We start from the raw sequence: 15,810 nt of genomic DNA on the forward strand, positions 1-15,810 counted from the left end.
GTGAATGGATTTGGTTCCTATTATATAGAAACATTTAGGGGTAACTTCAGTGTTTATTAATTTTTTTTATGGATTAAGTTAATGCCTCATAATGTATTATCACACTGATTTTTGAGTTATCTTAGGTCAGCTTTTTTCTTCATACTTGGTATGCCACCAGATTCTGCCAATTTCCACTTTTATTGTCCGGCTATCCTTTCAGCAGAAGCATCTTACTGAATTTCTGTGTCTTTATTATTCCTTTTAAAATCAATACCTGGTTCTACTTTATTCTTTGTTTGAATATCTTCTGGAAAGATGATATTTTATACTGTGTCAGTCTCTGCTTAAAATCCTATGCTTGGTGTTTAAAACTTTGCTCTGTGAATGTGTTTTACTTATGTATTTTCTTAAAACATTTTGAATCAATATTCAACTTTAGGAAGTTTTACATTAAAAATTCAGGCCCTGACCGGTTTGCTCAGTGGTAGAGCATTGTCCTGGCATGTAGATGTTCTGGGTTCAATTTCCGATCAGGACACAGGAGACTTACCACCTGCTTCTCTACCCCTCTCGTTCCCCCTTTTCTCTCTTTCTTTCTCTCCCTCTTGCCCACCCTCTCCCTCTCTCTCTCTTTATCCCTTTCCCCTACCCCTCTCCTGCAGCCATGGCTCCATTAGTTTGAGCAAGTTTGCCCCAGGCGCTGAGGATGGCCCTGTGGCCTCCGTCTCAGGCACTAAAAAATAGCTCAGTTGCTAAGCAATGGAGCAATGCCCCAGATGGGCAGAGCATACCCACACAGGGGGCTTGCCGGGTGGATCCAGGTCAGGGCACATGCAGGAGTCTATTTCTCTGTCTTCCCTGCTCTCACTTAATAATAAAATAAAAAGCCTGACCTGGTGGTGGCGCAGTGGATAGAACGTCAGACTGGGATGCGGAGGACCCAGGTTCGAGACCCCAAGGTCGCCAGCTTGAGCACTGGCTCATCTGGTTTGAGCAAAGCTTGGACCCAAGGTCGCTGGCTTGAGCAAGGGGTTACTCAGTCTGCTGAAGGCCCACAGTCAAGGCACATATGAGAAAGCAATCAATGAGCAACTAAGGTGTCACAACAAAAAACTGATGATTGATGCTTCTCATCTCTCTCTGTTCCTGTCTGTCTGTCCCTATCTATCCCTCTCTCTTCTGTAAAAAATAATAATAATAAAATAATAAAATTTTTAAATTCATATTTATGACTTGTCTTGAAAAATTGACCAATGTGGCAACCCTGACCTTCCACTCCCACATGTATGTATTGGCTGAAGCTGTATTGTGGCTTCCCTTTTGTCTGAATCATGAGCTTTTCAGTTAAGTCCCTTCCATCTCCTCTTGTGTCCTAATGACTGAGAAAGTTATACTACAGCAAGGTTGGAATATGGCAGTTCTTAAACCTGGTTCATTTTCTGCATTTCCAATGCCTCCCTGACTGTAGGTGTTTATGTTTGTGCCCCCGCCTTATAGTAGCTCCCCATTCTTAGTTGTTATAGGCAGTATTTATACTTGAGAGTAATTCTAAGCATTACGTATATCAGTTTTCAGACGCAAGGAGGGCCAGATGGGGTTCGGTGTACTGACTGATCACATTGAAGCAGTGGGAGTATTGGGACCAGAATCCTAGTTTGTTGCCTCCAAGGACTGTGCTGCTTTCAGAATTTATTTCTGTTTTGCTCTTCTTGGTATTCCAGTTCTCTCAGCGTGTATGTCTCTTCTCCATCTTGGTAGCCTTGTTTATTTGTGATCTTTAGTAAGTACTCTCTCCATTCTAGTGAATCAGAACTTGCTCACTCCTGTTAGTTCTGGCTTAACTTGTTTATGCCTCTGCTGTGCTTTCTTTTTGAAATTCTATCCTCTTCTCCATGGTCCTTTCTTTTTCTTCAAATATTTACTTGAGATTTCAATCTGTGGGAGCTTTTTAGATTAATCTCACTTTACACTGAATTTTTCTTTACTCCATGATTCTTTTTGAGTTTTTTTTTTTTTGGGGGGGGGGTTGGTGACAGAGAGAGGGACAAACAGGGATAGACAGACAGGAAGGGAGAGAGATGAGAAGCATCAGTTCTTTGTTGCAGCTCCTTAGTTGTTCATTGATTGTTTTCTTATATGTGCCTTAACCGTGGGGCTACAGCAGACCGAGTGACCCCTTCCTCAAGCCAGCGACCTTGGGCTCAAACTGGTGAGCCTTGCTCAAACTGGATGAGCCCACACTCAAGCTGGCGACCTCAGAGTCTCGAACCTGGGTCCTCTGCATCCCAGTCTGACGCTCTATCCACTGAGTCACTGCCTTGTCAGGCTCTTTCTGTTTTTTAGTAGTATTTTTTCTCCATTTCTTTATCTTTTTATTTATTTACTTTTTTATTCAGTGAGAGGACAGGAGACAGAGAGACAGACTCCCACATGCACTGGGACCGGGATCCACCTGGCAAGCCCACTAGGAGGCAATGCTCTGCTCATTTGGGGTGTTACTCTATTGCTCTGCAACCAAGCTCTTCTTAGCACCTGAAGTGGAGGCCATGAAGCCATCCTCAGGGCCAGGGGCCACCTTGCTCCAGTCAAGCCATGCCTGCAGGAGGGGAAGAGCGAGAGAAGCGAGAGGGGCAAAGGGGAGTAGTGGATAAGCAGAGAAGCAGATGGACGCTTCTCCTGTGTGCCCTGATCAGTAATTAAACCCAGGACATCCACAGCCCTGGCTGACGCTCTACCACTGAGCTAATGGGCCAGGGCCTTTTTTTCTTTTTCAAATGAGAGGAGGAGAGATAGAGAGACAGACTTCCGCATGTACCCCAACCAGAATCCACCTGGCAGTCCCCACCTGGGGCAAATGCTCTGCCCATCTGGGGCCGTACTTGCAACCAAGCTATTTTTAGCACCTGAGGTGGAGTCTCCACAGAGCCATCCTCAGCACCTGGGGCTGATGTGCTCGAACCAATCGAGCCATGACTGCAAGAGAGAAGGAGAGAGAAAGAGGAGTGGTGGAGAAGCAGATGGTCGCTTCTCTTGTGTGCCCTAAATAGAAATTGAACCTAGGACATCCTTACACCAGGCCGATACTCTACCATTGAGCCAACCAGCCAGGACCTACTCAATGATTCTTATACCCAGCCGCAAATAATAAATAAAAGGTTACTTTTGTTGCTTAGTGTATTTCATGAATTTTCCACATATCTATATGTTCTTATATGTATAGTTTTTTTGTTTTTTTTTTTACAGAGACAGAGAGAGAGTCAGAGAGGGATAGACAGACAGGAACAGAGAGAGATGAGAAGCATCAATCATCAGTTTTTTGTTGCGACACCTTAGTTGTTCATTGATTGCTTTCTCATATGTGCCTTGACCGCGGGCCTTCAGCAGACCGAGTAACCCCTTGCTTGAGCCAGCGACTTTGGGCTCAAGCTGGTGAGCTTTTTGCTCAAGCCAGATGAGCCCGCGCTCAAGCTGGCGACCTCGGGGTCTCGAACCTGGGTCTTTTGCATCCCAGTCCAACGGTCTATCTACTGCACCATCGCCTGGTCAGGCTATATGTATAGATTTTTAAAAACCTTTTTACATTAAAAATGAGATTTTTAGGGAAATTGAGATTTATGTTCAGTTTTAGACAAAGTTCAAAGAAAGGTATGGGCTCCATTAATGTAATTCTTTAATATGAAAATTTAATTTTTTGGTAACCACATATACTGTAGAAAAATAAAATTTTCAAACAAAAAAATTTATAGTTTACATATAACACTGTTCACCTACCCTGGTTTTATGGTAATTGAATTCAGCAAAGGGTCTTATATATTTTACAAATCTTGCAACAGTTTTAATCTAAAATAGTATTGTAGAAAGAGTACTAGAATAGTCAGGATACTTGGTCATCACTTTTGCATCTTGTAAAATGGTGCGCGTCTTGTACTATGTCAAGAGAATAAAATACACAACAGCTATGCTTTAAGCTTCTTGCATGTTTCATTGTCCACATTCTAGTCTGTGATAGGTGTATTCATTTGTCTAATGTTCATTTGTTTATTGAGAGTCTACAGGGAAAAAAGTTTTGTTGTGGATTCCCAGTAATTATCTGTTGAATGTTCATCGCAATGAATGGTAATTCAGTGGCCATTCTGTTTGATGCAGATTGTGAAGGAAGATTGCTAACGGTTCCGAGTGCTTGTTCTGGGCTTGGCCTGGGTGCTTTTTTCCCGTGGTACTTCGTCCTCTCACTAGCCCTGTGAAGCCTAGACTTGCGTCCCTCCTCGTTTCACAGACAAGAAAACTTGGAAGTTCAGAAAAGTTTGCTATCATGCATAATTAATAATTGGCTTATTTTTTTTTTTTTTAGAGACAGAGTCAGAGAGAGGGATAAGACAGGGACAGACAGACAGGAACGGAGAGATGAGAAGCATCAATTATTAGTTTTTCATTGCGTATTGCGACACCTTAGTTGTTTATTGATTGCTTTCTCATATGTTCCTTGACCGCGGGCCTTCAGACCAAGTAACCCCTTGGTGGAGTCAGTGACCTTGGGTCCTAGCTGGTGAGCTTTTTGCTCAAAGCAGATGAGCCCATGCTCAAGCTGGCAACCTCGGGGTCTTGAACCTGGGTTTTTGGCATCCCAGTCCAACGCTCTATGCACTGTGCCCCCGCCTGGTCAGGCTATCATGCATAATTAATCATTGATAGAGCTAGGAGGAATAAATCTTACTCTGTTTGACTCCAAGAGAGCATGTGTTAAAAAGAAATTTTAATGCAAAAAACTTAATTTTTTGTATATAATAGCTGTAATAGTTACTAAGTTTATGTAGTGTGAGTAGATTTTGTTTTTTATATTTATAAAATTTTAATTTTTAATGTTGAAATGAACCTGTTTGAACAAATACTTTCTTTTTTTGGAGTTAAATTCTGCCTCACAGAATGAAATGTCTGGGGGTTTTTTCCCCCCCATTACTGTTATGTGATTATTAAAACACACATATTGGCCCTGGCCAGTTGGCTCAATGGATAGAGCGTTAGCCCAGCATGTGGACGTCCCGGATTCTATCCCCGGTCAGGGCACACATGAAAAGCGACCATCGGCTTCTCTTCTCCTTCTCCCTCTTCTCTCTCTCTTTCCCAGTCAGAGCGCAATGAGGAGTCTATCTCTCTCTGCCCCCTTCTCTCACTTAAAACAAAGAACAGACATACATACATACACACACACATTCATGCATGCATGTAAGCAAAACACCTCAATCACAAGTAAATGCAAGTGGTTGTGGCTGGGACCTAATGTTGGGTAGATTATTTAAATCCTGGTTTCATTACTTGCTGATTCTGTGACTTTGGGCAATGTATTTAATTCTTCTGGGCCCTCTATCAAATGGGCACTATTTGATAGGACTGTTATGAGGATTAAATGAGATAATTCAGTGCTTAGTATACAATTAAATCTAATGTGAAGGTTTATTGTACTCATCTGCCTCTCAGAAGCCATCAGAACCAGAGTCCCACAATAGCCAATCCTGTAGATCTTGATGAATTTCTCTAATGATAACAATACCTCTAAGCAAGATGAAAAAGATGTATAAGTATTGTTCCAATTGACAGGTACTTGTGCTGCCTCATGATTAGGTTTATGATTTTTAGGGTGAGGACTTTTTGTTTTCTTATACAGTCATTTCCTTAATTAAGTTTAGATTTTGGGATATCATTCCATTTGGTATAGTTGGCTTCTCACTGTAGTCATTTTCTTCCAAAAAGAATGTACCAGTAATTTCTTTTTTCCTTAAGTGCTGTTGATCATTATTACCTCAACCTGGTTATCATATTGTAGACCTTGTTACATTTAGAATAAATTTGCATAAAATTATATATACATATTTAATTATATCCATCTGTAAATAAAATAGAGTAACTCTCTTTCTTAGTCTCTTTTCTTTTTTCTTGCTTTGATTAAACTAGGCCTCAGCTTCCATTGCCTCAAGGAAAGTAAGACTATAGCTGTAATGTCAAAAGAGAAACAAAAGTTAACTTCTTTGCTTTTGAACATGCAGGATGATAGGGTTGAAGGGGATAGCAGGTGACACATTCTAGAGTGCTCCCTCAGTGCTCTTCACTCTGAGTTGTTAACTGTATAATCTTTTAATTTTCAGTACTCTTCTGAAGTGAGTACTGCTACAAACATTTATGTGTTGAGTAAATAAAGCCAAAAAGAGATTAAATAATGTGGTCACACACCACACTAAGTGGCAGTGATAATCTAAGGGATTACAGGAAAATGATTCTGACTATATATTTGCCCTCTGAGCTGACTTTAGAATCTGTACCCTCTGAGTTCTAGCCCCCCATCTGCTTCTCTGCACGTCCACCCTATAATAGATGTGGTTTCTTTGTGTTGCCTTGTTGATTTATAGTTACAAAAACCTTTTTCATGAATACTCCTTAGAAATGGACTCTAACCTTTCTTTCTTCCCCCCCCTTATGGAATAGTGGCAAAGTCAGTAGAGAAAGACCTCAATTTTAATGGTCTAGGCTTTTTTTTTTTTTTTTTTTTTGGCAAATAGTATGTCATGCATAGAGATAAATGCATGGCAAACATGTACAATTTGAAGAGTAATTATAAAGCCAGCACCTGCCTTGGCTCAGGTCTAGAAACTAGAATTCTGCCCAAACCTACATTTCTTGATGATACCTCCCTCCCTGAACCAGAGGAAACATCGTCATGACCTTTGGGATAATTATTGCTTGTTGAGCTATAGACCCTGACTATCTGTACATATCTCTAAATGGAATAATGATTAGTTTTGCCTGGTTTTTGAACATTATTATTATAAGTGGATATCATACTGTGTGTATTCTTTTGGAACTTGCTTCTGTTATTTTTGGATAGACTCATGAATAAAGAAATGAAAACAATTTGCTTACCTCATAAGTTTTTATTTATGGAAACAATTGTTTGTAATTTTGTAAAATATAGCTTATAATGGAGATGAATTTTAAATATTTATTCCTTTTCCTCTCTCTTTCTCTAGTTATTGTAGCTTTAATAGACAGAATGGGAGATGCCAAAGACAAGGTTCGTGATGAAGCTCAGACTCTGGTATTGAAGCTAATGGATCAAGTAGCAACACCTATGGTAGGCCTACCTTTAAAAATTCTTATTTTGTTAATTAGTGATGAAATATTATTGAGTACCCTGGCTGGTTGGTTCAGTGGTAGAGCGTCAGCCCAGCATGTGGATGTCCCAGGTTCGATTTCCAGTCAGGGCACACAGGAGAAGCGCCTGTCTGCTTCTCCACCCTTCTTCCTCTCCTTTCTCTCTATCTCTTCCCCTCCTGCAGCCAAGGCTCCATTGGAGCAAAGTTGGCCTGGGTACTGAGGATGGCTCCATGGCCTCCGCCTCAGGCACTAGAATGGCTCCAGTTGCAACGGAGCAACGCCCTCTGGTGGGCATGCCGGGTGGATCCCAGTTGGGCGCATGTGGGAGTCTCTGCCTCCCTACTTCTCACTTGAGGGAAAAAAAAAAAAAAGAAATATCAGTGAGGATAGATGGTAATCACAGCAAGTCGGTCCCCAGGGGACATGAATAGTTGCTAATGCTTTCAAGAGGTTGAAATTTAAGATAAAATGTCTATATTTAACTTTCCGACTTTTCGCTTTTTCTTATTTTACACTCTAATGCTTTTCTAAAAAGTTAACTTGAAGATTTTAGTGATTTGACAACAAACATAATATATTTGGGGGAATTTTCTGTTTTTCCTTACCTGCTTTATTATAAATTGTACAGTGAAGAAGCTTATTTTGAGCAATACTGAATGTTACATTAATTTCTGCAGCTTTTACTGAGATAGGAAGAAGGTTTTTTTTATTTAACAAGTTGTTACTAATTCTTCAAGGCATATAGTCTGATAGTGACCAGTGTTTTATGGTTACAGTAAAAGCAATTTGCCCTTACGAGGAGGTGTTTTGAATGGAACAGATCAGTTGACATGTATACAAACATTTAAAGAGTAGCCCATGTTAAGTGAAAAAAAGTCAGAATTTGCAATATATTTAATGATATAATGTGTTACTTAAAATACAGTTTAAAAATTATAATATTACATGGTTTATAAAAGATCCAGAGTTTTGCATTACAAAAGTAAACCGTTCTCCCAGATTTGATCTAAGTCCTTGTTAATAATGTGAGTATCCTTCAACACTTGTTTAGTGGTTCAGATTTTAAATTGTTTGACATGCTATTATTACCAACAGTACTATAAGGGACATAGTATCTTTGTACATATACATGTAGAATCGAGTTCCAGAGCTGCTGTTGCTGAGTCAGGTGGTGTTTTTTGGTTTTTGGTAAACTTCCAAGGTATCTTCCAGAAAGTTTGACAGAGAGAGAAAGAGAAATATATTAGTAGAACTGAATACAGAGTCCAGAATGAATAAATAGAGTTTAGGTGAAGATGTGTGTGTACACATGAATTTAGTAAATGGTAAGGGTGGTATTTCTAAATGTGGAAAAATAATTGATTGGGACAATTGGCCATATAGTTGGAAAAATAAAGTTGGATTCCTTCTGTTTGTTTATTTATTTATTTATTTATTTATTTATTATTTTTATTTTAGCGAGAGGAGGGGAGGCAGAGAGACAGACTCACACATGTGTCCCGACCAGGATCCACCTGGCAAGAGCACTAGGAGGCAATGCCCTGCCCATCTGGGGTGTTGCTCTGTTGCTCAGCAGCCAAGCTCTTCTTAGTGCCTGAGAGGCAGAAGCCATGGGGCCATTCTCAGCACCCGGGGCCAACTTGCTCCAATCAAGGCATGGCTGTAGGAGAAGAAGAGCGGGGGGGAGAGGTAGAGAAGCATATAGGCACTTCTCCTGTGGGGCCTGACTGGAATTGAACCCGGGACATCCACATACCAGGTTAATACTATTCCACTCAGCCAGCCAGCCAGCCAGGGCTGGATTCCTTCTTATACCAAATCCATGTTGTGGATTATTTATATAGGTTTATCTTGCTTTTTCCAAAAGAAAATGAAAGTGGTAGCAAAAATGATTTGCTCAAATATGTTTTTGAATTTGGACCTAATCTTAAGAGGAGAAAAGCCTGAGTTATAAAATGTTGAAAAAGCCTGTTCCATGTGACAGTCTGCAGTAGTTGCTAGGCAACATTGGACCTTTTAAATGCTTACTGGACTACTGGGCTTATAATGGTAGCATTGTTACTGAAGATGTCTAAAGCTTAGAACAAATTCTGTGTCTTTGGAAATTGCACTGTTTTTAGATGCTGAGCAAAGTTTTCCTGAGAATAACTCTAAAATTAAAGATATAAAATAAAACCTAAAAAATGTAAGTAAGATACTAAACATTGGATGAGAGCAGCATCAGTGCAAATTTGGTTTAGAAAAACTTATGGGGAAGTGAACAGTCTAATGGGAAAATTCGTTTACCAATAAGATTGGTAGTAAGGTGGAAAACAAAATACAGCGTGGGTAATTTAATTTCTTGTTATACATGTTTACTTTTCTTTTAAATAGCACATTTGGGAACAGTTGGCTTCTGGTTTTAAGCACAAGAATTTTCGATCTCGAGAAGGCGTGTGTCTGTGTCTTATTGAAACCTTAAACATGTAAGTTTTATGATTACTGAAACAGCCGCCTTTGTTTTTCATTTTTTCTTAAAAAAAGCAATATCCATTTCACAAAGCTCAAGGAAAGCCATGGAAATAAACTTTAAGTTGTTACTAACTGATCTCTGATATGAGTTTTATTTCTGATATGAGTTGATATTTTTATCTGTTAAATTTTGTGTACATATTATCTTTTATGTTATTAATTTAAAGTTATTAGTTGTAAGTTTTTTTTTTTCTTTAGCATCTTAATAGTTGCTGCCCAAAATAGATGGCATTTAGCAAATATGTTGATATAACTTAGGATCTACTTCTGTTTTGGACATGGCTTGGAACTGTTTTTAACTCATGAGTATTTCAGATATTGTAGCCATTTTCCCACTTAGGCATTCTAGAACAGTGTGGGAGGTTATGAAAATCATAGACTGAACAGGGCTCTCCCCGGTAACTACAGTGACTCGTAGTCGTATGCAGAGCTCTGACGGCATAGATGCCGCTGGGCTCCGAACTCCAGTCTGAAAAAACTATTAACTGGAGCTTTTGTTCTCTTTCTGGATTGCTTTTTCAAGTTCTCTGTAACAAGATAGGTAATATATAGTAGCTTTCAACTTTTCCTGTAATGTTACTTCTTTTTCTCTAACTATACCTTCATTTATTTTCTTTTACTCCTCTATGGTCCTTTCTGCCATCTAGAGCTTGTAAGTGCATCCGTCTGCACAACTTTGTGGTTTTTGGCTCTCCTGTCATTTGCTTTCAACCCATGACCTCATCAAAAATTAATAAGCATAAATAAAGATCTTATTGGAATGCAAATTTGAGACCCAGAGTTTAAAAAAGAATCTATTTTAAAACAAAATTTTAAATTTCCTTGAATGAGAGATTGCCAAGTTTAAGAGTGCCATTGGTTGAACATTTTGCTCTGTTGGATCTTGTATGGACAATTTTCATTGTCAGTCATTATTACTCAAGTTTGCATATTTGACATTGTTTAGAATTAGTTTTTGCTTGTGTCTCATATCCTTCATGTTTTAATTATGTGTGTCCATGCTCTCTACCATATTTGTCTTATTAATACAGACAAGAAGAAAATATAAGGATATTTTGTTTATTGTTTAATTAAAACTGAATTCTCTTTATTTTTTCAAATTACATTTAGGTTTGGAGCTCAACCACTAGTCCTCAGCAAGTTAGTACCACATTTGTGTATCCTATTTGGAGATTCTAACAGTCAGGTAAAATTTATTTACATGTAAGCGTTGACTAATATTTTGGCTGTAGCTTCTTTGCTAGGGCTCTTACTCCATTTTAAAAGGAAAAGGAGAGTGAGAGTGGAAAGGAATACTGAAGTTTAGATTCCACCTCATTTTTTTCCTTTAAAATTCACCAGTTAGTTTTTAAGAATATATCGTATTTACTTAAGCTGCTTAGCTAGTATTAAGCAACTTAGTTGTTTAGTATTAAAGATAGATGGGACTTAAAGACTAGTTCTTGAGTTTGAGAAATTGAATAACAAGTAACTTGGATTTCCTTTTGTAGTCTTACCTGTTAATTGTGAGAACAGGTTGTCAGCTTCCTTTTTTTCTGAGTGATTGAGTAACAACTTTTTTTGCAGCTGTCAACGTTTATATAACAAAGGGAATTTGTACCTGTGGTGTATTACTTGTTAGAAATTTCTTTACCTGTGCTGCATATTCTGTAGGCATAATGCAAGGGTGTGTTCTGGATCTCATCCCTTCTGATAGAATTGAATCTTGGGTGAAACTGTTTTTACACAGTTTGTGCATTTGGAATAACCCTGGATATGGTTTTCCCTACTTTTAGGCCCTAACTAGTTCTGCTTTTAGGCGCTAACTAGTTCTGCCTTTGGTTTCTTTTTATTTGCTCTTTAGGCCACATTTCCCCCTTTAATTGTGGTAAAATATACACAACATAAAATTTACCATTTCGGCTATTTTTGAGTGGACGGTTTACTGGCATTAAGTGCATTCACAGTACTGTGCAGCCATCCCACCATCCACCTCAGAACGTTTTCATTTTACCAAACAGACCCTGTCTTCTCACTATACAGTAACTCCCCATTCCCCTCAGCACCTCGGTTCCTGACAAGCACGTTTTACTTTCTCTCCATGTGAATTTGACTACTCTAAGTACTTCATCAAAGTGGAACCATACAATATTTGTGCTTTTGTATATAGCATATCTCATTTAGCATGTCTTCAAGGTCTATCAATGTTGTAGCATGTCAGAATTTCTTTTCTTTTTAAAGACCAAATAATATTCCATTGTATGTATGTACCAATTTTAGAAAATTCATTCATACATGGACATTTGGTTATTTCTACTTTTGGATATTTTGAATAATGGTGCTGTGAACATTGGCATATAAATTACCTGTTTGAGTTCAGGCCACATTCTTGAAAGGCTGTTTTGTTCCAGGAAAATATATTAACTTTGATAATGATTTGTATTCATACAGTTATTGGCAGTTCTTTATACAATCTTACTAGAAAAAGAAGACCTTTAAGAAGTCACATTAGTAAAAAATAAAATAAAAAATAAAAAACCACATTAGTAATTTTTATTTACATGTTCCTTAGATTTTTGTAAAATTTTTTACGAGGTTTCTGTAGAGCAGTGTTTCTCAAAGTTTTTGAAGTCAGGGTGCATTTAAAATACTGCAAATAATTGTAGGCGCACTATATATAAATTTCTGAGAAATATGTTATAATAATTAGTCAAGTATTAAAAATATATATATATATATATATAAAGTCCAAGTGTGCTTTTATGGTAATTAAACTAAATATGACAAAATTAAATTTATTCTAACATTAAAAAATATTTTTGTTACATTTTTTGAGTTATGCTTTTTAGAATTCATAAAAAAGGGATTAAAACATAAAAAACGACAAAAAAGTTATCTTTTTATATGTATACATTCTTTTTTTTTTTTTTTTTTTTGTACTTTTCTGAAGCTGGAAACGGGGAGGCAGTCAGACAGACTCCCACATGCGCCCGACTGGGATCCACCCGGCACGCCCACCAGGGGGCGATGCTCTGCCCCTCTGGGTCGTCGCTCTGTCGCAACCAGAGCCACTCTAGCGACTGGGGCAGAGGCCAAGGTGCCATCCCCAGCACCTGGGCCATCTTTTGCTCCCATGGAGCTTCGGCTGTGGGAGGGGAAGAGAGAGACAGAGGAAGGAGAGGGAGATGGGTGGAAAAGCAGAAGGGTGCCTCTCTTGTGTGCCCTGGCCAGGAATTGAACCTGGGACTTCCGCACGCCAGGCCGATGCTCTACCACTGAGCCAATCAGCCAGGGCCTTGTATACATTCTTAGTAAGAGTAAATTCGGCCCTGGCTGGTTGGCTCAGCGGTAGAGCATCGGCCTGGCGTGCGGGGGACCCGGGTTCGATTCCCAGCCAGGGCACATAGGAGAAGCGCCCGTTTGCTTCTCCACCCCCCTCCTTCCTCTCTGTCTCTCTCTTCCCCTCCCACAGCCAAGGCTCCATTGGAGCAAAGATGGCCCGGGCGCTGGGGATGGCTCCTTGGTCTCTGCCCCAGGCGCTAGAGTGGCTCTGGTCGTGGCAGAGCGACGCCCCTGGTGGATGTGCCGGGTGGATCCCGGTCGGGCGCATGCGGGAGCCTGTCTGACTGTCTCTCCCCATTTCCAACTTCAGAAAAATACAAAAAAAAAAAAAAAAAGTAAATTCGGCAGGTCCTGCCTCGAATGTGTTAAGTTTTTTCATTCTTGTGTTTATGAGAAACACGAGCCTGATGTGTCCTAGTGATTTTTTCGGTGTTTGGGCATATATTGGAAAGGCAAACTCTCATTTCCTTGTCAGTACATTGAAGAATTCCTCTCTTTTTACTCTTAATTGTGTTGAGTACAGAAAACCACCACCATACATATCATCTTAACTTTACACCAAACAAAGGATAGAAGAAACTTGCCTCCAGTCTTTCAGGGGAACATGGGGGTAGTATAAACAATCCAGCACCACAGCTTAACAGCCTTTTGCAACCCAATCAGGCCATTGAGATGGGGGGTTGGGCAGACGTCAGCTTACAGCCAATTCCTCACACCTCTGTCCCCCTAAAATATAAATTCCAAAAACCCTGTCGGTTTTTTGGTCCCCAACAGGCACATATTTCTCTGGAATACCATAGGGTGCTCCTGGAAATCTTCTAGGGCGCACCAGTGCGCCCTGGTGCACACTTTGAGAACCACTGCTCTAGAGGTTTCTTGGCTGGTCCTCTTGGTTTTTGTTAGTGACCTGCCATACACAGTCTCTTAGGGCAGTGGTCCCCAACCCCTGGTCCGTGGGCCATTTGGTACCGGTCCGCAGAGAAAGAATAAATAACTTACATTATTTCTGTTTTATTTTTATTTAAGTCTGAACGATGTTTTATTTTTTTTTAAATGACCAGATTCCCTCTGTTACGTCCATCTAAGACTCTCTCTTGACGCTTGCCTTGGTCACGTGATATATTTATCCGTCCCACCCTAAAGGGCGATCTGTGAAAATATTTTCTGACATTAAACCGATCCGTAGCCCAAAAAAGGTTGGGGACCACTGTCTTAGGGGTTTAGAGACGTTAAAACCAACTTGGAGCTACAAGTCTGTCTTCCAGTATAATTTCACCTTGAGGTGAATTATTTTATTGTATCTCCGGTTCTTTCTTTAAAGTTGCGCATTCTCTGGCAGGTGAGAGACGCGGCAGTGTCAGCTGTAGTGGAGATTTATAGACACGTGGGGGAGAAAGTAAGGGGAGACCTTTCTAAGAGAGCAGTTCCCCCTGCTAGGTAAGTCTTGCTAAATTTGTTTATTTTTTGCCACTAGTTTTAAATGTTTAATTTCATGTGTTTATTTGAAATGGGTTCAATTTTCTGAAATGTTTTAAAATTCAAAAGATACAAAAGGAGGCCCTGGTCGGGGGCTCAGCTGGTTAGATAGAGCATTGTCCTGGTAAGCTAAGGTTACGTGTTCCATTCCTGATCAGGACACATACCAGAAACAACCAATGAATGCATAAATAAAAGGAACAACAGTCTTTCTCTCTCCTCCACCTCCACGTGTGTAGAATGCTGCCTATATTTGGCTGGTTCTCTTAACTGAAGAAAGATGGGTTTTGTCTTGCTTTTCAGTAAGTGAGTTTGTTGTAAAAGTTGTATCGAACTAACTGAATCCCTGAAAGTTTTTTTTCTCAGGGAGATGGTGAAAGGAATTGTTTCTTTTTAAAGTGTATGTAAAACAAACAAAATGTATTCTTTATTCCCAGATTAGAAATAATATTTGCCAAATTTGATGAAGTGCAAAATTCAGGCGGTATGATTTTGAATGTCATCAAAGGTAAGAGTAATGACGTTATTCCAGTTCTTAAACATTTCTAAGATTATTTACCAAACTTTGGGACACTAAAACATGTTTTCAAGTCAAATGTTAGATTTGTTTTTGTGGGTTAAAACTTAGGATATAATCAAGTCTTTATATCCTGTTGATTATTACCTATTTTCTGACTCTCTTGGAGTAGGGGAAAATTTAATAATGGTTGTGCTCAATTGTGTGAGACAATCCTGTTCTTTTGCTTATTGTTTGTATTTTCTGGGTTGAAGATACAATGACCTTCTTTCCCTCCATGTTCCATGCGTGAAAGTGGTTTCTCCTCCCCCCAGAGTAATTGTTTTACTGAGTTGTTTTTAATAGAAATGGTGGGGCTGAGTGGGCTCTGATACACCTGTGTGTAGACGATCAGTGATGACAGTGGTGAGGAGATGCAGATGGAGAACTTCACCGACATAATCATCTTTAGCTTCTTAATTGGAAGTTGGAATTCACAGAGGTTGGGGTTAGCATCCGGCATTTACTTGATTTTCTTTGCTCTACGTTTTGTAAGGATACTAAATTGTATTTGGTTTATATTGGGTAGTATTTACCTAAACTTAAATCTTTAATTATTAATTAGCCTTATATCAATATGTAAAAAAATACATGCTGTCTCCAAAGATAGTACAGGTAGTTTTTCGCCTAGGAAATTAGGTTCATATTAACGAGTGTGATTAGTTTAGTAATATAAATGATGCTGGAGAAATAATTGGTTTATGAATTGTATAGTTAATAATAGAAAAATTAGTGTCTATTATAATTTTTTTTTCTTCCTGATCAAACAGAGACTGAGCCTTGTTTTGTTGCAGGAAAGCAGATGGAGTGAGAATTCA

At 39.2% G+C, this 15,810-nt stretch overlaps 1 protein-coding gene across 42 annotated transcripts in view; it reads left to right on the forward strand.

Moving 5' to 3' along the window:
• Nucleotides 1-15,810, forward strand: part of CLASP2 (cytoplasmic linker associated protein 2) — a 168,940-nt gene that overhangs the window by 21,919 nt on the left and 131,211 nt on the right. For all 42 annotated transcript variants that reach the window (XM_066350520.1, XM_066350529.1, XM_066350524.1 and 39 more), the window contains exons 3-7: nt 7,002-7,105; nt 9,502-9,593; nt 10,750-10,825; nt 14,300-14,397; nt 14,874-14,944. In XM_066350520.1, the coding sequence (XP_066206617.1) occupies nt 7,002-7,105; nt 9,502-9,593; nt 10,750-10,825; nt 14,300-14,397; nt 14,874-14,944 (441 nt within the window). The remainder of the gene's footprint in view (nt 1-7,001; nt 7,106-9,501; nt 9,594-10,749; nt 10,826-14,299; nt 14,398-14,873; nt 14,945-15,810) is intronic.

This window comes from Saccopteryx leptura, chromosome 10, assembly GCF_036850995.1.
Source record: "Saccopteryx leptura isolate mSacLep1 chromosome 10, mSacLep1_pri_phased_curated, whole genome shotgun sequence".
Lineage (NCBI taxonomy): Eukaryota > Metazoa > Chordata > Mammalia > Chiroptera > Emballonuridae > Saccopteryx > Saccopteryx leptura.